This window comes from Sciurus carolinensis, chromosome 18 (assembly GCF_902686445.1).
Source record: "Sciurus carolinensis chromosome 18, mSciCar1.2, whole genome shotgun sequence".
NCBI classification, from domain to species: domain Eukaryota; kingdom Metazoa; phylum Chordata; class Mammalia; order Rodentia; family Sciuridae; genus Sciurus; species Sciurus carolinensis.
In genome coordinates this window covers 12,516,454-12,538,944 of record NC_062230.1, presented here as the reverse complement: position 1 = coordinate 12,538,944, position 22,491 = coordinate 12,516,454, and the positions used below count along the sequence as shown (strand labels likewise).

Here is a 22,491-nt window from a genome sequence, read left to right as displayed (position 1 = left end):
CAAACCTCCCATTCTTGAGATAGTAATAAAAAAAGTGGAATTCCAAAATGGAACACAAACTACAGAGAAAACAAAGTTGACAATATTGGAACACTCAGAAGGAAAGTATGGTAGAGCCTGGCATTTCGGGGAACCTACTTCCCCAAATCTTTATGTTCATGCAGATAATCAAAATGATAGTTAAATCTCTCTCTGAACCCATATCCCAGTGTGATAAGTTAGAAGCAGCATAGTGTGAATACCACACTCCTTACTTCCCCAAAGCAAAGATCCTTAGCTTAGGTCAGGGTCACAGGCAGATTTATGTCTGCCTAAAATGTAAAATACAAAGAGGGAGAAAATATTTATAAGCCACATATCCAACCAAGGACTAGTATCTAGAATACATAAAGAATTTGTAATTTTTGACATTAAAAATCAAACAATCCAATTAGAAAGTGGGCAGAATTGCAAAAAATTCACTGAAGAGGAGACACAGATGGTTGTAAGCACACAAAAAGATGTTCAACATCATCAGTCATAAGGTAAACACAAAGCCACAATGAGATAGCACTACATTTATCAGAATGGTTGAAAAAAAATAAATGGATAACACCAGATGCTGTCAAGGATGTAGAGAAATCAGACCACTTACTATTGGTGGGAATGTAAAATGCCACCCTAGAAAATGGTTTGGCAGTTTTTTAAAAACTTATACATGTAATACCATATGACCCAGCAATTGTACTCTTGGGCATGTAACTCCAGGAAATGGAAACTTATGTCTAAATAAAAACCTGTACGTCAATGTTCACAGCAGCTTTATTTGTAGAAGCCAAAAACTGCAATCAGCCCACATGTCCCTTAGATAGGTGAATGGTTAAACTGTGATGCAGTAATACTGTGAAATACCACTGGGTTGCAAAGTGAAGGACTACTGACATAAACAGCAGCTTGGATGAATTCCCAGGAACTGTGCTGACCAAAAATGTCAATCATAAAAGGTTATGTTCTTCTGCTGTTGTCTGGATATGGTTTGAGTGTCCCCCATAGGTTAGTTTGTTAGGGGTTTGGTTTCAAGGTGGCGCTTTTGGAAGGTGGTGGAACCCTTAAGAGGCAGAGCCCAGTGAGAGGTCCTTACGTCACTTTGTTATGAAAGCAGCAAGGCCCCACCCAGCTCTCCTTGGCTTCCAGGTTTCTAGATGTGATTGCCTGCTCCCTCATGTGCACACATCATTATGGAGTCAGGATGGCCTTAGCTAGAACTGAGCCAATGCAGTGAAGTCCTTTTCTTCTTAAGTTAGCCAGTCTCAGGTATTTTGTTATAGTGATAAAAAACTGACTACTATCATTTCCAAACTTGAGAAATGTAGATCAGCAACTTCCAGGGATTAGTGACGGGGGAGGAGGTTGTAGAAGGAAGGCTAAATGTGGTTATAAGAGGGCAACCTAAAGACCTTTTGGTGTTAGAACTGTGCAGTATCTCACTTGGTAATACAGCAATCTCCACAGGTATTAGGAGTATACAGAACTTAAACACAAATAGATAAGCATAGGTAAAACTGGAGAAACAGGAACAGGAAAGATGGGCATCAATATTCTGGCTGTGACATTATACTAAGGCTTTGCAAGATGTTATCACTGGAGGAAAGTGGACAAGGGGTACAAGGGATTCACATTATTTCTTGTAAATACACAAGAATCTCCAATTATATTAATTTAAAAATTATTTATGTGGGAAGATTCAAACCTTCTGTCTTAATCTCCCTGGAGGGTCTGTACCTTCTATTATTTCTTAACCAAGTACTCTTTTCCACATAGTCATTGATTTCCAAGACTGAAAACAATCTTGGGACAGGCCCTATTTGTTTTGAAAAAATAAAAGAAACTGAGGCCTAGAAATGAAGTAATCCTCCAAAGCTACACAGTAAATGGCCAAGCAAGCAAGGCTCATGACCCTTTTGCTACTTCACACCACCTCTTTGATTCATAGGCTACTCAAGTACTGAAAATGACAACTTGAGAAAACAAATTGTTCCTGCAGGGGCTGAAAAATTTTCAATTTTCTTGAAGACCTAACTGGTAACCTAACTGGTTTAAATGGCATTAAAAAGGGGGAGAAATTATGGAAAAATATAGATGGTAAGATATCGTGTACTGAAAAAGTCCATAAAACAAAATTCTAAGTGTACGATTTACATGTACATAAATGCACAGAAAAAGATCTGAAAGAACATCTAGAGACTGTCACTTGTTGTCCCTCCTGGGGAAACTGAAATGAAAGAAGAGGACTGGTCAAGGGGCATCTGAACTTGAACCACCCACAGTGCCTGCGTTTAAGTCTGCATTCCAATTCAAGTACAACTGGTCTACTTTTTTTTTTTTTAAGAAGGGGAAAAATAAAACAAACACTTACTGCATTCATAGATCTGTTCCAGCTTATCCACAGAAGAAAGGGAGAAAAATTTATAACCGGACTTACTACCAACAGCTAGGGACCTGCAAAAAAGCCAAATTCAGAAATAAGAGCTGATACATGTAGACAGTGATAACGCACAAACTAACTCCCACGTTAGTTAGTAACCGGCATTCCTACCAGAAATTAGCACAGTCCGAGTAATTTCACACAGTTTATACCAGGTGTGTGGCAGAGGAAGATGCTCTAAGACCAATAAAATACAGACAGACAATACTCTTTATTTGAAATTTATATACTTTTTCTGGATATCTAATGTACAGCACAGTGGCTGTAATTAATAAAAACGTACCACATACTCAAAACACTGTTCTCACCACAAAGAAAGGTAACTCTAGGAGGTGATGGATACCTTAATCAGCTTGACTGTGTCACTTCGCAAGTATACCTGTATTAAGGCATCATGTTGTACAACTTAAAAATATCCAATTTGTCAATTAAAACACAAAACTGGGGGAAAGATTAAAATAAAAATAGTAAAAAAAACAAAAAAACAAAAAAAAACTTAACAATAAGAAGATAAAAATTAGAAAATGATCAGCCCTAAATTCGATTCCCTCACAACAAACTGGGGATTCTCAATGGATACATGCACGGAGTACGTGAGGGTCTGAGAAGTTAAGTAAGCTAGCACCGCATTCTAAATTTTAAAGATGTTCACAATCTCTGTGGACTTGGCATCTTTCTGCATTTCAGTGAGGACTTTCACAATCATGCCTCATTCACCTAGCCTGTGCTCTGGCTGAGCAACAGGGGGGGAACAAAATGAACCAAAAACCCAACTTAGAACCTGGAATCATATCACACTGTTGGCTTAGAAGGAAAGAGAAGGATCCCTTCTGATGGTTTCACATTTAGGATGCTATATTAACCACCCAACGGTCCTGCTTTAGTCAGAGGTTTAGAGGAACTTCGGGAGCTCTCCCTGCTTCAGGGGACCAGTGATACCAAATGAAGGATTTCCTGATGAGAAAATTCCCTCTCTCCAGAATACAACTGACAAAGGAAAGCAGAAGAGAAGAAAGCACAGCCTTCAGAAACAGAAAGGATGAGCAAATAAAGCAGGAAGGTGGAATATAGGAAGAATCAGATACTAGGATCATTTCTGTTTGTAATGTCTGGAAGAATGTGAAAACAAGTGGATAAACCAGAAGACCAGAAAGAAAGAAGCATTTCATAGTATGAGTATCTGGACCCCAAGATAAAAATCAGGGGCATTTTAATGATCATGTCACCTATTAAAATCTTTTAGATTTCCAAGTCCTTACATGTATATGTGAAAGAAATACAAATTGCAAGAAGGAAGCAAATATTAACAAGTTACATTGGTTTAGTTACACTGGTATAAAAGAGAAGGAGCAAAAAATTTCGACCAGCTTGTATGATTTTTCTTTGCAAAATACTTCCCTATACTGAATTATTTCAGTGAAATAATCAGGTATTCATGTCTATAAACATTTTGAAAAGTAGTAAAAACAAAAATACAAGCTTTTCCAAGGTTAAAATTAAAATCTTAGCAACCCTGGACTTTCAATAAATTGCTGTTTAACATATTCCAGATAACTACGGTCTGCTATATTAAACACCAAACATTTTCCCCTCCACTCTTTATGATTTTAGAACAAAAATAATTCTCAGCCGGGTGCAATGGTGCACGCCTATATTTCCAGCAGCTTGGGAGGCTGAGGCAGAAAGATTGCAAGTTCAAAGCCATCCTTAGCAACTTTGAGCAATCCTGTCTCAAAATAAAACATAAAAAGGGCTACAGCGTGCTTAGGGTTAAACACCCCTGGGTTCAATCCCCAGTGCCAAAAATTAATTCTCAAATTTTATATTTTCTTGTTTTTTTAAAGCAAGGAAAAGGTAAATTCTTTTGAACTGATGGTTTTATGTACCAGCATCAAATGGCCAGACTGTAGGGCTTTTATAAAAATATATTTTCCAGGGCTGAGGGTACAGTTCTGTGGTATATGTGCTTAGCATGCATGAGGCCTTGGATTCAACCACCAGCGCTCGTACACACACACACACACTCTAACTTTCGTTTTGCTGACAGTTGACACTTTTCCTTGTGACCATCCTATCATCATTAGTAGCCTCTCTCCTGTTCTAATTTGTTGATCTGGAAACCAAATCACCATGCTTATTAGCATTACGTATAAAATTAACAAGCCTTAGAATCTGATCCTTGAGTCTGAGTTATCCTGACTCTCAGTGTGCTCCCCACAGACAGTTAAAACTAGGTTTTGCCAATCCAGTTTGATATCCTTATAGATATTCAGAAACTGATTTAGGATACTAAATGCCTCAGCTAGAATTTTAATCCCAAAATCTATAAAATTTATTGTTCATTCCAATCAGTAAGAAATGAAGTAAAAATATCCCAAGTATTTTTTGAGGTACAGACACAGTATTGTAGGAATATAAACTTATACCAGTAAAGGTAGGCAGTTAAAAATGATGTTAAATATAAGATGGCTGGGAGTTTAGCTCGCAGGTAGAGTACCTGCTGAGAATGAGCAAGGCCCTGGGTTCACTGCCCAGTACCACAACCAAAGGAAAACACTGCCAACACTTTCAGCAATCAGGTTCACACACCCCTCGTTGATTTTGCTTTTCATAAAGTCTCATGATTTGCCTGACCACAATGGCAGAGGTAATAACGGGAAAGGTAAACAACAGGAAACTATGAGATTTGCTCTAAGGAATAATTTTATTAACAATAAATGTTTGTTTTTCTAAAAGTTAACACAATCAGGATCTTTAGGATTTTTTCTTGACAAGGGGGAAAACTAGCAAAACACATACACACACACACACACACACACACACACACACACACCTAGTTGCTTAACTGCAAACCCTCCTCCCCTATTATATTCCTTCAACTGTGCCTGGTGACCAAATCCAGAGACCAGGCCTGCATCTTAAACATTCTGAACCAATCCTCTTTAGTTTCATCACACCCCTCATCCCTCTTCCCTCACTTCTACAGCTGCCCTAGGCTGACAATCCTGAGCCTTCTGGGGACTCTGCAGTGATTCTTAGCTTCCTCCACTAGCAACTTATGATTCAGTTTCCTTTACCATTTGCTAGCTTCCCAATTTTGTTGTTAGCATCTCCTTTCTCATTCTTCCCACCTTATGGGTTTAGCCCTTTAAAATATCTTTTATGACATTTATGAGGATTTTGGGAGGGAGCCAAAATCAATGCTTGTGTTTGATTCATGACATTTAACTGTAAGTCTCTGTCACTGAATTTAAACTTGAGCATTCAACATCTAAAAGGTAGCAATTTCCACTAGAAAACGAACATGTAAATCAATACTTGTTCTTAACTGCCTTTTTTCCCCAACCTGTTCTTACTCATCAGTCCATAAAGGCCTTTCCCTTTCATTATCTTCATGAAAGGGCCACACTTGATTAAGAGATTAAGTGGAACAGGTCAACACTGTAAACAGAAAGGAGCCTATTCTCGCTGCCAAGTGACTTGGTTGGTCCTGGTGCCCTCACTTAGGACCATGGCTGCTCAGAGTTCATGGTGAAGACAGTACCCCTTCCCCAATGCACCTGTCTCACCCCAGATGTGCACCTGGATAGCCCTGAAGCCTTCTGAACTCATTGGTAGCCAAGCAGAGTTCTTTCCTTCACTAATTTTCTTCCCATGACGTTATCACTGTTCACCCAGAATCCACACCAGAAACTGGGAGTCATCCAGCTTCTCCCTTGACTACACCATGTCCCAAGGGTCACACAAGCCCTGGTGGCTAATCAGTCTCCTCCCCACTGGTCACTGTTGGCAGAGTTCTTTTCAGCTATATCCTCTGCACAGCAGGCAGAATGACCTCCAACTTTAAGGCTGAAGGAGCCTTACAAATCATCTTCAAGTTCCAGATGAGGACACAGTGGAGTAGTACCTCACTGAACAGTTTACTGTCACCTGGAAACACAAGAAAGTGGAAGGATGCAATCACTAACTCCAGACACTTTACATCAATCTACAAACACCAGATTTGGGAAGTCAAGTCCCTTTCTTTATTCTATCTCTTTCAGAATGTTTAAAACTGATTTGGCCACATCACTAACTTCCCACAAGTTGTGGAATCCACTGGAAAAATTTAGTCTCTGATATTTCCATTTACGAGGCAAGAGACCCTCTGACTCTTACTCACTGGTTCACTTTATCCAAAAGGCCAAGAAGAGCTTCAATATAAGCCTTCTGTAGTGTCACTTTGAGAAACCAAGATGAAAACCTACCAAATAAAAGAGAGGCCACCCTGACCAGTTGCTCTTGCTGTCTCTTTCACTGCTCTGATTAAAAAACAAAATCAAAAACAAGATGATAAAAAGCAAATAAAACTTAGTCACTTTTAGGATAAGAATCACTGGGGAAAAAAATCCATAATATTTGAAATCATATTACCAATATAAGAAGAAAGGTAAGAGAGTCACAGTTTGTGTGGAATGGATATTGTATTGTTAAGCATTTAAAAGATCAAGTGAAATTACTGTATGACATACATATATACTATGAAGTGAAATGGCCTCCAAATGTTGTCTTTGAATACGGTAGATGTGGATTCTAGGTGGACATCCCTTTTTGCTAAAAATTGTGTTCCTCTATTAAAACAAACACTGGTGTCAGGAAGGGAGGGAAAAGCAAAAACCACAAAGCCTTTCCATAAGAATTTTTCTATTTTTTAAGTGTAGCTTTAAAACAAATTATAGTCATGTTAATCTAATAAACTTTTAGTATAATTCTAACTTACTATTCCCTCCAATTTATGTGTATAGTACATCTAGGACTCTTTGGCAAGTAAAAATTCTGCCATCCAAATATTCTCTTGAACTAGTAACTTCAGGACTGAGTGTCATTCTCTTATTATACAGGGAACCTGGCAGCCCATTTAAAATAACACAAGAGAACAAGTTCTTACATTTTACTTCCCTCTGATATTAACAAAAAACTAGTGAAAAGTTGATAAAGTGGTAGTAAATGTTTTGGAAATTTTCTCTCATTCAGACAAGGCATAAAACTCCATGATATTACCATGTCTTACTAGCTTCAAAATAAAAAGGCTTAGAAACCAAAACCAGAAATGTCTGAAATGTCCTCTTCCCTACCTGGATTACCTACTTAGTCCATCCCAACTGTAACAAACTGCAACAGGTTGTCTACACCGTTTTTGTTGTGCTGGATTTTAGACACACACAACACTACATATTTGCTACTTTTAATCTTTGTAGATTACTACATTATCTCTAATTTCAACTGTCTTCAGAATTCTGCTCTTAAAGTAAAAAAAGCAGAGTGGAAAGAACATTGGAGGAGCACTCGAGAGACAAGATTCTACTCCTGCCCTCATCACTGTTAACCAACCATGAGACTCTGGCAAGCTCTGGACCTTTCTGAATTTCAGTTCCCTCATCTGCAGCTGAACCAGATGATCTGCCTCTTTCCAACTCTTAATACAGCCCCAAAGTGCGACTGTCTTCAAAGATCTCATAACTTTGAGAAGGTGCTATGGAGCACCTGCGGCATACCTCCAACTTGGTGTTTCCCAATCTACAATTAACTTTTAATTAGGGGAAAAAATGTCTTTTTACTTTGCTAATTCCATTCTGCCAGTAGCAACCAACTATTTAGTATGAGGCCAAGTGACCCACTCCTCCTCCTCTCTTACATCACTTCCTCTTACTCACTTCCCAAGATGGCTCTCCTCCCTTTCCAGTCCCATAACTCATCCTTCCTTCTTCAGTAACCTCATCTATTAACTATCCTCACAGGTCATCCAAGGCAGCCTCTGAAGAATCAGTTTCCGATCCATATCTTATCTGGACAAAAAGCATTCAGGTCTCTTCAAACTGTCCCAAGGAAAAACCACCTCCTGGAAGCACTAGACTCCTCGGGTATGTCTTTCTAACACTTCTCTGGGCTGTTTCTCCCTAGGTCGGAGGCCAGGAATATTGCTAAGTTTATTTCTTGCCTGGAGAAGACATCAAAGTTACCTGCCAAAAAAGAACAACGGGGAAGGAAGAAAAAGAAATGAAAGCGAGAGAAGGGGCTCTCGGTGGATGAGGAGACAAGGAGAGAGGCCGGATGGGGAGAAAGACCGGGCAGAGAGGGCTGAGCCAGGAGGCGGGGGCGGGAGATGAGGGGCCACCCCTTCCCATCGCTCAGCAGGCGGCCGACACGACTAATCGCGTCGCGAAGTTCGGTCTCAACTCTGTGAGAAGCGAGGTCCGAAGTCAGCCTCCAGCCAGCAGGTGGAAACAGTCCTACTCCATCCCCTCGTCGCCCGAGGTGCATGGCCAGAGGGTGCGCGGGGAGGCGGGCCGCGAGGCCGCCTCAGGCCTGCCCTCACCCGGCCCCCGCCGAGCCCGCCCCGCCCCCCGCCCGGCTCGGTCCGACCCAACCCAGACCGCGACCCGGCCTTACGTATTGTCCTGGTTGAAGTTGGCGAAAAGCAGCTGGCCGGCGCCGGCCTCGCCGCTCTGGCTCGCCAGGTTCATGGCTGCGCGCGGCGGGGCAGCCCGTGGGGGCGCGCACGAGGGCGGGTCGGGCTGCGCTCAGGGTCGGCGCCGGGCCCAGCTTGCCGCCTCGGTCGCCGCCACTCGCTGCTGCGGGATCAACCGCCGCCTCATCCCGGCCCCGCTCTTGTTTATGCTCCGGAGCCGGGGCGCCCTACGCGCTTGCGCGGCTCCACCCCCGCGACGCACGTCCCCTCAGCGCAGGCGCACGGCCGAGGCCACGCCTCCTCACCTCCGGCCGGGCCTGGGTTCGCGTCAAACACGCACGCTCAGGGCGCGCTGTGGCGTGCTGCGGGAGCGCATGCGCCTGGGGAGTAGAGACTGGGCTCCTGCCTTGTGCGTGCTGCCGTCACCTCATTAATGCTGAGGGAGCCGCCAAGGGCCAGTGATTGTGGAGAGTGCTCATGTGCCTCGTTGTACTTGATGCTCGCTGCAACCTGGTGTAGAGAATGTTATATCCTCACTTTACAGATTTCAAAACTGCAAATAATTTGCCAAGTGTTAGATCAGAGACTGGGAACCACTTTAGGTTCCTGGGATAGGAGTCTACCTATTCATTCAACAATATTTAGGAAGAGCTGGGCCTGGTGGCGCACACCTGTAATCCCAGCGACTTGGGAGGCTGAGGCAGGAGGATCGCAAATCCAAAGCCAGCCTCAGCAATTTAGCAAGGCCCCAAGCAACTTAGCGAGAACCTGTCTCAAAATAAAAATTAAAAAGGGGGATGTGACTCAGTGATTGAAAGCAAATGACAGGGAATACAAAAAGAAAATGAAGACAGACCTCCATGGACCAGTGATGCTTGATTAAGCAACGGAGGGGCACATTTAGGAGGGGAAAATGGGGCGGGCTGCAACAAGTGTTTGGGTTTTAACAGGGCCAGGTCATGGGAGAAGTTTTGGTGGCGAGCCATTTAGGGCAGGGCAAGAGGACCGTTAGGAAGGGGAACAATTGTAACCTTATCCCTTACCAGTCCCTGGGGCCTAGGGTCCATTCCTTCAGTGATCAAGTGCTCCTAGGTTCAATAATCTCCAGTACCAAAAACAAAACAAAACAGAACAAAAAAACCCCAGTATTTAGGAAGCGCCTTCCATGTGAACTAAAAAGTTTTTTCTTTCCCTCAGAAATTCTAGAGGTTAAGATATTTAAATAAACAATACCAAAACTGGGGATACTTGGGGGGTTTTTTGTGCTAGGGATTGAACGCAGGGGCTCTTTACTACTAAGCCACATTCCCAGCCCTTTTTATTTTGAGACAGGGTCTTGCTAAATTACTGAGGCTGACCTTGAACTCCTGCCTCAGCATCCAGTCACTGAGATTAAAGGTGCGCATGCGCATTACCCATCCCCGCTCATCTGAACTATTAAGGTCCAGGGGCTGTGCCACCAGAGAAAGCTTCCGGAGGAGAAAAAGCTGAAGTCTGAATACCAGCCAGAGGCGAGGGAGGCACTTTGAATAGCAGAGGTTTCGGTGGGAAGGTAGGCAGGAGATGAGATTTGGCTGGAGGAACAGGAGATAGCCAGATCAGGCTGGGAATTGTTAAGCTTCACTATGCAAGAAACTGATCTGTTCTCCCAAGAGCAGAGGGCTGTCACTGAAGATAGGCAGGAAATAGGATCAAAGTTGTGCTTAGGAAAATTAATCTTAGTCACAGGGTCAGGAACAAATGATTGAGAAAAACAGGATGGTTGGAGAAAAGAAAAAAAAAAAAAAAGAATAAATGCCCCCACCTCACAACACACTCAGAAATGAATCTGAGCATGTGTAGCATGCACAAGGCCCTCTGATGAATCCCCAGCACCTCCTTCCCCCACCCCCAAAAGGGAAAAGAAATTAATTTTAGGTGGCTCACAGATCTAAACATAAGAGGTAAAATCAAAGAAGTTTCTAGAAGGAAACATAAAAGAATGCCTTCGTGATTTGAGGTAGGTAAAGTCTTCTAAACAAGAACTTGAAGTACCAACCACAAAATTAAGAACATGTGCCGTGGTGCACGCCTGTAATTCCAGGTGATAGGGAGGCTGAGGGGGAAGGATGGCAAGTTAGAGGCCTGTCTGGGAAACTTTGCAAAACCCTGTCTCAAAAATAAAAAAATTAAGGAACTGGGAATGTAGCTTAGTGGTGGGCACAATGGGCTCAGTCCACAAAAAGAAAAAGAGGAGGAAAAAAGAAAGCTTTGAGAGGTTGAAAAGAGAAGTCTCCAAATAGAATATATACATTCCCAAAACACACTTTTGACAAAGGACTTATCCAGAGTAGTTAAAGAAGTTCTACAAATCGATAAGGAAAATCCAGGTAATTTATTTATTTTTTAAATATAAGACTTTATGGAATTTATTTCTTGAACAAAATGTTTTTTTAAAGTATATATTACAATGATTTTGAAATACAAGAGGTTATTGATATTTGATAATTCTGTGGCATTTTATTTACTTTTGTCCTTTGGATTATATTTCAGTATTTTAAGTTTATAATACATTATTTCTTAGATGTGGTTCCCACGTCTTCTCACATGAAAGGATCAAGACACTTATTTAAACTGATTAAACCAGAAGATACAAGAAATATAGGTGCACCCACATGCGTATGGAAAATAAGAATATTTTTATGAGCTTTTGTTCTGAAAGTACATATCTAAACTGATGTATCTAAACTGACCAGTTCAAATAAGTTTCTTTAATGATAAATGCATGATACATTCCATCGGACTCTTCTTTTTTTTTGTACCAGGAATTGAACTCAGGGGCACTCGACCACTGAGCCACATCCCCAGCCCTATTTTGTATTTTATTTAAGATACAAAATTGTTGAGGCTGGCTTTGAACTCGAATTCCTCCTGCCTCAGCCTCCCCAGCCGTTGGGATTACAGGCCTGCACCGTCGTGCCAGGCTCTACCGGACTCTTACCAGTTTTGTGCTTATTAACTGGCAGGGTAAATGGATAGGCAATTTTTTTTTCTTTTTTTCCTTTTCTTCTTCTTCTTCTTCTTCTTTTTTTTTTTTTTTTTTGTACTGGAGATTGAACCCAGAAGTGCTTCCACTGAGTCACATTCCCAGCTCCTTTTTTATATTTTATTTGGAGTCAGGTTTCGCTAAATTGCTGAGGCTGACTTTGAACCCGCGATCCTCCGGCCTCAGCCTCCCCAACCGCTGGGATTACAGGCATGCGCCACCGTGCCCTGCGGCAATTCATTACTGGGCAAAATACTTCAACACACGCACTTCCAAAAAGGAAGTGCCAAAGAGGGCCTCAGAAGGGTGAAAGAGCACCTGAAAATGTGGTCTCTGTTAATATTCATCAAGAAAATGCAGTTAGGAGTTAATAAGACACGGGGCGCGGTGGCGTATACCTGTCACCCCAGCCGCTGGGAGGCTGAGATGGGAGGATCGCAGTCTAAAGCCAGCCTCAGCAAAAGCGAGGCCCTAAGCAACTTAGTGAGACCCTGACTACAAATAAAACACAAAATAGGGTTGGGGATGTGACTCAGTGGTCAAGTGCCCCCGAGTTCAACCCCAGATACACCTCCAAAAAGAGTGAGTAAGACACCATTAAGCATTCCCCAAATTGTTAAACAACTGACGATATTGCTTTAGTCAACTTTTTCGCCACTGTGACTAAAAGACCTGGCCAGCACAATTCTAGAAGAGGAAAAGTTTATTTGGAGGCTTACGGTTTCAGTCCAGGTAGCCAGGTCCATTCCTTGGGGATCAAGGTGAAGCTGAATATCATGGTGGCAGAGTGTGGCAGAGGGAAGCGGCTCACACGGAGAATGGGAAGCAGAGAGAGAGGCTCCACTCTCCAGATACAAAATACATACCCCGTAGCCACGCCCCCAATGAATCACTTCCTCCAGCCACACCCCACCTGCCTCCAGGTACCACTCAGTTAATCCCGTGAGGGATTAATTCAAGGCTACAACCCAATCATTTTCTCCTGTAAACCTTCTTGCCTTGTCTCACACGGGAGCTTTTGGGGGACACCTCACATCCAAACTATAACAAATACCAATTGTGTGCAACATTTAAAGCAATTGGAACTCTCATACACTGTGGAAGAAGGTGTAAAAATTTACAACTACTTTGGAAAATGATTTGACAGTATCTACTGAAGTTGAACATGCACATTCCGTATGAGTCAGCCGTATGGAGTCTAAGTCCAGTCTGCCCTCTGAATCCTCAGATTCAACCAGCTGCAGATTGAAGATATTTGGGGGGAAATGGTATCTGTACTGACTTTGACGTTTTCTTGTCATTATTCTCTAAACAATACAGTACAATTGCTTACATCATATGAGATAGTGTAAGTAATTGGAAAATGATCAAAAATAATGTGGAAGGATGCTCATTATATTGCAAATACCCTACCATTTTATATAAGGCACTTGAGCTTCTGTGGATTTTGGTATCTTGGGCAGGAGGAGAGGGCAGTTCCTGGAACCAATCCCCCATCTATATTGAGGAATGACATGTACTCTAAAGAAATCAGTGCATATTTCTATCAAAAGAGCTCTATGAGAATGTTCGTTGCTGTTTTATTTATAATAATCACAAACTGGAAATAACCCAATCATCCATCTACAATAGGAAAAATAAATAAATTGTGGTATATTCTCACGAAAGAATACTGAACAGAAAAGGAATGGAAAAGCTGGACATGGTGACACACACCTGTAATCCCAGCAACTCAGGAGGCTGAGGCAGGAGGATAGCAAGATTGAGACCAGTTTCAGCAATTTGGCGAGGCCCCAAGTAATTTAGCAAAACCCTCTCTCTAAGTAAAAACTAAAAAGGATTGGGAATGTGGCTCAGTAGTAAAGCTCTCCTGGGTTCTATCCTCCATGCTAAGAAGAAGAAAAAAAAATATATATATATATAGACACAATGTGGATGAGTCTCACAGGTTTGACATCAAGTGAAAGAAACCAGACATAAACGAGTATATACTCTATGACTGGTTGGGGATCAGTTGGGTGGGGCCAGCGGGAGGCCAGGTGGAGTGCTGGAGCTGCCAATTACATCTTTTTTTTTTTTTTTTTTGAGATGATATCTCATTATGTTGCCCAGGCTAGTCTTGAACTCCTGGGCTCGAGAGATCCTCCTGCCTCAGCCTCCCAAATAGCTGGAACTACAGACATGCATCATCATGCCCAACTGGAGGAGTAACAGGGATTGAACTCAGGGGCACTCGATCACTGAGCCACATCCCCAGCCCTATTTTGTATTTTATCTAGAGACAGGGTCTCACTGAGTTGTTTAGCACCTCACTTTTGCTGAGGCTGGCTTTGAACTTGTGATCCTCCTGCCTCAGCCTCCCGAGCCACTGGTATTACAGGTATGCACACTTTATCTTGATATCAAGGATTGACATGCCCTTGTCCATATAACCAACCACTGAAGTCAAGACATAGGGTAGGCACGATGTCTTTGGTGGTTCTGTCTTTACCAGTCACATGGCCTATTATTGACCAAAGGCACCTAAAGAGGTGACCCCTGCCTTCCGGACACAGTTCTCCAGACTCTGTTACTCCAGCTGGGCTATTGCTTCAGTGAATAAATCCTGAAATTGTTTAGAAGTAGACTAAGTGTCCAATTTACCAGAACCATGACTTCCCAGGGTACTAGGGAGCCCCTTGGGGATTAGGATCTCAGAATCCAGTGAGCCCAGTGTTGTGTGGTGGAAACAATCATCCCTGAAGAGGACTAATAGGTGTAATGGGCTTCAGTTCCCAGATCCTTTCTTTGCTTTCTATTTCTGCTTTGAACTTCATATCTTCTAATATGCTATATAATGCTCTTTCCCAGCTAGAACATAAGCAGGTTTCTGTCTGTGTCATTCATTCTTTGTTCCCAGAATGAACTGGGGACTGGGTCTCCTTCCCTAGTGGCCAGAACAGGCTCACCTGGTTTTTGTTTCAGGGATTTATTATTTAGGCAGGACAGGTGTTGCTGGAGAGGAGGCTGGATTTCTGCCAGGACCTGTCCTGTGTGTGACTCAGTGATGCACTCTGTGTCCCTACTCACCTGGGGACAGCATGAGCTGACAGTGAAGAGTGGGAAGGATGCCCAGGAGCTTCCATCATCAATTCACAGTCTCTCCAAGAGACTAGACCAATACCATCCCCAGGGAGATGAGCCTCCCTTCCCACTTTCAGCCTCAGCAGAACCATCATCTGGAAGTACTTGGAACATTCCCTCGGGAGTCTTGTATGCAACCCTCAGAGCTGAGCAATCCTCCTACAGGCAAGTTCCTAAATAAACTTGTGGGATAAACAGCCGGCGCAGAGGAGGGAACTAAGAGCTGGAATAAAGGGTGCATGAGGTGAGGACGCTGAAATCAGACAGGCTGCTGGGGCTCATCTCCCTGGGGAAGACATAGGGCTAGTCACTTGGAGAAATCTTGGTCCTGGTTCTCAGGATTTTGGTGTCCTTTTGTAAGTCACTTAACCTTGATGAGTATCAGTCTCTTCAGCAAGAAGGGCTAGAGTATTCCACCTTCTGAAAACACTGTTCAGATTGGATAAGATGAAGCTGGCCTGGTGGTGCACACCTGTAATCCAGCAACCAGGGAGGCTGAGGCAGGAGGATTGCAAGTTCAAGGCCAGCCTCAGCAATTTAGCGAGGTTCTAAGCAATTTAACAAGATCCTGTCTCAAAATAAAAAATAAAAAGGGCTGGGGATGTGACTCAGTGGTAAAGTGCCCCTGGGTTCAATTCCTGGTAACCCCCACCCCAGCTGCCACCTGCAACAAATAGGATAAGATGGGACATAGCACTTCAGAATAATGAAGCAAGAATCTCTGAAAACCCACTTTTCCATAAAAGCAAAGATAAAACTGACAAAAACTGTCTAATTTAACCTTTTCATTATGCCAGAAAGACTGAGAAGAATTTATTCAAATAAAATGACTGAATCACAGTAAAAACACTGAGTTTTGTGGCATTTTGATTTGCCTTAAGTCCATCCCTCTCTCCCTGACCTGTGGTAGTCTTAAAAAATAGGTTTGCAAACATGGTAGCATGGTATGAGCATCCTACTAGTCCTGGAAGAGGCAGAATGGACTTGGAGGTCCCCAAAAGCTCCATCCCCAGAGAACTGTCATGAATTGTCCTGTCTGGTAATTTGTTGAAAAACTTCATTTTCAGAGCTTGTCTTATCTGATCTAGGAGTTTACCCGTGTCTGTGCAAACAGCCCTGTCTCTAAGACATCTGTCCAAAACAATCAGCGGTGATCATTCAGCAGTATAACCACCTGAGGCAGCGGTACCTGTTGCGTTAACACGAGATTTAAAAAAAAAAAAAAACAACAAAAAAAAAACCTTAAGAGGAATAGCTGAGGAATGAGCTGTCCACAAAAGCTTTGAAAAGTTCCCAGTAGATTCCTGAGAATCTAGAGGGCTATGTGTATGTCCAGGGCTATGCACATGTGCAAGGAATACTTCAGGGCCTTACAGTCTCATCTCTGGTTAAAGTTGAGGCTCTGTAAAACCAGGAAGTGAAGGCTAAGGCAGAGTTGAAAACTGCTTGCTGGGGCATTGAAGACATGCCCCAACATACACAGACATAATGGCTCAAAGGATTTGAGGACATCTCTCTCCAAATATTAGCTGACTGCTCAGATAACCAAATAAAGACTTCAGTGATTGCACACAGCAAAAAATACAGACTTTACAGAAGTAGTCCACAAAAATCACTAAACAAATAAACTGATAACAACAAATGACATCAACAAACAACATCAAAACCTGGACTGGGAAGAGGAATATAATTTGCAGAGCTGCCATATTGTATTAAGATGCCCGGTTTTCAATGGGACTGTGGATGTAGCTAAGTGGAAGAGCACTTGCTCAGCATGCATGAGGCCTTGGGTTCAATCCCAGCACCACAGACACACACACACAAACACAAAATCCCATTTTCAATAAAGTACTATTCAAAACAGAAAAATATGATCCTCCAAAACTGGGGGAAAACTAACTTTGAAGGATCAGAGAATAGAATTAGTGGACAAAGACTTCAAAGCATCTATTATAAATTCGTTCAAAGATCTTAAGGAAGTCATGTTTATGGAATTTAAGGAAAGGTATGATGGCAAGATGTCTCAGCAACTGGAGAACATTGACAAAGAGATAGATATCATAAAAAGAATCTAATAGCCAGGTGCAGTGGCATATACCTGTTAATCCCAGCAATTTGGGAGGCTGAGGCAGGAGGATTGCAAGTGAGGCCATCCTCAGTAACTTTGTGAGACCATGTGTCAGAAAAACAAAACAAAACAAAGGGCTGGGGATGTAGCTCAGTGTTAGAATATCCCTGGGTTCAATCCCCAATGCTGGAAAAATTTTTAAAAAAGGACTTAATAGAAAACCAGAGTAGAAAACCACAATAATCAAAATGAAGAATTCACTGAAGTGGCTCAACAGCAGATTTGAACTGGCAGAAGGAAGAATTAAGAAACTTTAAGACAGACCAAGCGAAGATATTTAGACTGAGGAATGGAAAGAAAAAAGAATGGAGAAAAATGAGCAGAACTTCTAAGACCTATGGTGTAGCATCAGACTTACCAACCTATGCATAATGATAGTCCCGGAAGGATAGGAGAAGGAAAAGAGGCAGAAAGAGTATTTGAAAGGACTGGGGTTGTGGCTCAGTGGTAGAGCACTTGCCTAGCACATGTGAGACCCTGGGTTTGATCCTTAGCACCACATAAAAATAAAAGAAAGGTATTGTGTCCATTACCTCTAAATTTTTTTTTTAAAAAAAGAGTGTTTGAAGAAATAAAATGTGAAAACTTTCCATTTTTGATGAGAACCAGTCTCTTCACATTCTAAAAGTTCAATGAACCTCAAGTAGGATGAAGTCAGAGAATTCTACAACTAAACACATCAAATTGTCAAGAATAAAAGATAGACCATTATGAATGCATCAAGAAAAAAGGTAGTTTATCTCATGCAAGAGATCTTCAATAAAATCTACAGTTTTCATCAGAAAAGATGGTCACCAGGTAGCACTGGGATGACATATTCAAAGTGCTGGGAGTGGGTGGGGGAAAGACCATCAACCAAGAATTCTACATTTGCAAAACTGTTCTTCAAAAATGGAGAGCTGGATGTAGCAAGCCTGTAATCCCAGCCCCTCTGGAGGTTGAGGCAGGAGGATGTCAATTTGAGGCCAGTCCTGGCAACTTAGTGAGAACTGCCTCAAAAATAAAAAACAAACAGGGCTGGGGATATAGCTCAATGGTAGAGCATCCCTGGGTTCCATTCCCAGTACTGCCCACAAAAGGAAATTTGAAAGGCATTGGACTGAAATGGAAGAACAAGACAGTAACTGGAATTCACATGAGGAAATAAAAAACACAGTTAAAGATGCTACATAGGTAAATATAAAGGCAGTATAACTATGTACTTTTAGTAACTCTTCTATTTGATTTCAAAAATAATAGCTTAGCCAGGTGTAGTGTCACACACCTGTAGTCCCAGCTGCTCAGGAGGCTGAGGCAGGAGGATCTCGAGTTCAAAGCCAACCTCAGCAAAAAAAGTGAGGTCCTAAGAAACCGAGTGAGACCCTGTCTCAAAATAAAATACAAAATAGGGCTGGGGATGTGGCTTAGTGGTTGAGTGCCCCTGAGTTCAATCCCCAGTACCCCTCCCAAAAAACCAAAAACAAAGAAACAAACAAACAGTAGCTTAATGTAATGATAAAACTGAGTTGATGGGCTTGTAATGTGTATGGAAATAATACTACAAAGGTCTTTAATTTCAACATGTTTTATAGTTTTCAGTGTTTAAGACTTGCACCTCTTTTAATAAATTAATTCCTATGCATTTTATTCTTAAAAATGTAATTATAAATTGAACTTGTGTGTGCATGTGTGTGTTTCTGTGTATGTGTGTGTGTGTTTTTTTCTGAGATCCAGGGCCTCGCCCATGCTAGGCAGGTGCTCTACCACTGATCTGCACCTCTACCCTTTTTATTTTATTTTGAGAGAGGGTCACATTAAGTTGCCCAAACTGTCCTTGAATTTGTGATCCTCCAGCCTCAGTCTCCCAAGTAGTGGGGACTATCGGCAGGTGCCATCATGCTCAGCATCTGAACTGTTTTCTTGGTTTCATGTTCAGACTGTTCGTTGCTGTGTATAGAAATATAATTTTTTGTATACTATCTTGTGCCCTGCAACTTTGCTGAACTCAGTTATTCGAATTTTGGTGGGATGGGTCCCTTAGAATTTTCTGTATACAAGATCATATTATCTGAAAACAGGGATAGTTTTATGTTTCCCTATACAGTTTACATTCCTTTTGTCTCTTTTTCTTCCTTTGGTAAAATGTGGAATACAAGTAGCAAGAGCAAGCATTCTTACTCTGTTAAAAATACACAATGGAATAATGGAATATTATTCAACCTAAACGAAGGATGAAATTATGGCATTTGCCAGTAAACAGATAGAACTGGAAAATATTGTGTTAAGTGAAACAAGCCAATCCCAGAGAATCAAAGACTGAATGTTTTCTCTGATATGCAGATGCTAATTCACAATAAGAGTAGGGGGAGAATAGAGGTATTTGCCTAGACAGAGGGGAGTTAAGTGAGGGGAGGGATCATGGGGATAGGAAAGATAGTAGAATGAGTCAGACAATATTACCCTATGTGCATCTATGATTACATGACCTGTGCAACTGTACATCATGTACAGACGAATGAGAAGTTATGCTCCATTTATGTATGATGTGTCAAAATGCATTCTACTGTCATGTATAACTAATTAGAACAAATAAAAAATATATAAACAGAGCAAGCATTCTTGCCTTATTAATAATTTTTTAATAGTAAGTTTTTAACAATTGATATATAATTTGCATAACATAACAATTCACCCCTTAAAGTGTACAAGCTGATATGAAACCAAGGCTGCAAAACCATCACTACCACCTATCCCAGAACATTTTTATCACTCCTCCCATCCCAAATCTATTAAAATTCACTCTCCATTTTCCCTTCCCGTAACCCATCTCTGCGTGTTGTCTATTCTGATCTTCTCACATAAACAGTATCATGCATGCAACATGTGACCTTTTGTGTCTGGCTTTTTTCACTAAATATTTTCAAGGTTTCATCCACGTTGTAGCATATATTAATACATCACCCCATTGTATGGATGTACCACATTTTACTGATCATCAGTTAGTGAACTTCTGGGCTGTTTCTCCTTTTGAGTTTTTATGAATAATGCTGCTCTGAACATTCACGTATACGTTTTTGCGTGTGGACATAGGTAGCTATGAACATTGGTTTGAATGATGGTGTCCTCTCCAAAATTAACGTGGAAATCTGATTCCCAATGCAGCGGTATTAAGAGGTATGGATCTATGAGCTGGTGGTGTAGCTCATAAAGAAACACTTGCCTAGCATGCATGCCCTGGGTAACGCCTAGAAAAGAAAAGGGGCGTGGCCTTTGGAAGGTGATTAAGTCATACATGCAGAGCATGATGGGTATAGCACCTTTATAAAAGGGCCCAAGTTTGAAGGGAGCACTCTCTTGCCCTTCTGCCTTCTGTCCTCTGAGGACACAGTCGTCTTGAAAGCAGAAAGCCATCAGAACTATGACAAAATGTATATCTGTTCTTAATAAATCACCCAATCTAAGGTATTTTATTAGAGCAGCAAAAACAGACTAAGGCACACATTTTTAATTCTCTTGGAATACTAAGGAGTAGAATTGCTGGGTCATATGGTAACTTTATGTTGAAAGATTTAGGAACCACCAAACTGTTTTCCACATTACCCATACCATTTTTCTTTCCCAGCAGCAGTGTATGAGAGCTCAAATTTCTCCACATGCTGGTCAACATATTATTGTCTTAAAAAAATCATATCTGTCACAGGCTGTCTCTAATGGCACCTTGCAGTTTTGATTTGCACTTCCCTAATGACTAATGATGCTGAACATCTTTTCCAGTGCTTATTGGCCATTCGGACATCTTCGGAGAAACAAACTCCAACGTTCTCTTCCATTGTGTGAGTTGTCCTTTCCACTTCCTTGATTGCTTTATTTAAAACAAAGTTTTAAATGTTATCTATTTTTTCTTTTATGTGATTTCGGGATCATCTCTAAGAAGCTATTGTGTAATCCAAGGTCACAAGGATTTTCCCTTATGGGTTTTTTTCCTAAGAGTTTTATAGCCTTAACCCTTACATCTAGGTTTATGATCCATTTTGTTTTATTTTTTAAAAATATTTTTAGATGTTGATATACCTTCTTTTTTTATTCATTTATTTTTATGTGGTGCTGAGAATTGAACCCAGTGCCTCCCACATGCTAGGCAAGTGCTCTACCACTAAGCCACAACCCCAGCCCTGTTTTAACTTTTTAAATAGGATGTGAGGTTGAGATTCAACTTAATTTTTTTTTTTTTGCATGAAGCAATCCAGTTTTCCACACACCCTTTTTTCCCTTGAATTGTCTTTTTCCCCTTGAATTGTCATGGAACATTTGTCAAAGGTAAAATTTTTAAAATTCTATTCCGTAGATCTACACATCTATCTTTATACCAATACCACACTATCTTCATTACCGTAGCTTTGTATTAAGTTTTACAACCAGGAAGTGTATGACTGGGGATGTAACTCAGTGTTTGAACACTTGCCTAGTATGTATGAGGCTCTGGGTTGAGCCCCAACACCACAAAAATGAATAAGCAAATAAATAAATAAATAACAGGAAGTGCAAAACTTCCATTCTTTTCCAGATTGTTTTAGCTGGAAAAACAATGGGCCTCTTTATTTCCATATGAATTTAAGGATCGGCTTGTCAATTTCTGCAAAAAAGAAAGCTAGGATTTTGATAAGAATTGTGTTGACTCTAAATCTTTTTTGGGGGGTAATGGCATCATAACAATATTAAGTCTTACGATCCATGAACATGGTATATCTTTTCATTATTTAGGTATTTGAATTCTTTCACCAATGTTTTGTGGTTTTCACTGTACAAGTCTTGAAGTTCTTTTGCTGAATTTATTCCTAAGTATTCTATTATTATGGATGTTATTATAAGTGGAATTGTTTTCTCAGTTTCATTTCAGATTGTTCATTGCTAGCACAGAAAAACGATTGATTTTTTTGTTAATTTATTTTACATTGTACAATCTTGCTAAGCTCATTTGTTACCTCTAATTGGTTTTTTGCTTCTACTTGCCCAATTTCCCTGGCAGTACAACATTGAATCAAGCACAGACATTTTTGTCTTATTTCTTAGATAAAAAGCATTGAGTCTTTCATCAAGTATGTGGTTAGCTGTAGATTTTCTGTAGATTGCTTTTCTCATGATGACAAAGTCCCCTTCTGTTCCTAGTGTGCTGAATGTTCTTAACCATGAAAGGATGTTGTGTTTTGTCAAAAGATTTTCTGCATCTATTGGGTGATCATGTGGTTTTATTCTTTACTACCATGTATTGCATTGATTGATTTTTGTTCTGTTGGATTCCTGAGATAAATGTCATTAGGTCATGG

General features: G+C 41.1%; 1 protein-coding gene across 2 annotated transcripts in view; it reads right to left on the bottom strand.

Moving 5' to 3' along the window:
* The window catches only part of Wipi2 (WD repeat domain, phosphoinositide interacting 2), a 34,157-nt gene extending 24,998 nt beyond the window's left edge, over positions 1-9,159 (bottom strand). The window contains exons 1-2 of one of the 2 annotated variants that reach the window (XM_047533812.1): positions 8,894-9,159; positions 2,396-2,478 (exon numbers count right to left, since the gene is read on the bottom strand). In XM_047533812.1, the coding sequence (XP_047389768.1) occupies positions 2,396-2,478; positions 8,894-8,967 (157 nt within the window). In that variant the 5' untranslated portion in view covers positions 8,968-9,159. The remainder of the gene's footprint in view (positions 1-2,395; positions 2,479-8,893) is intronic. The other variant, XM_047533811.1, reaches the window with a different exon arrangement.
* Between the last annotated feature and the right edge of the window lie 13,332 nt (positions 9,160-22,491).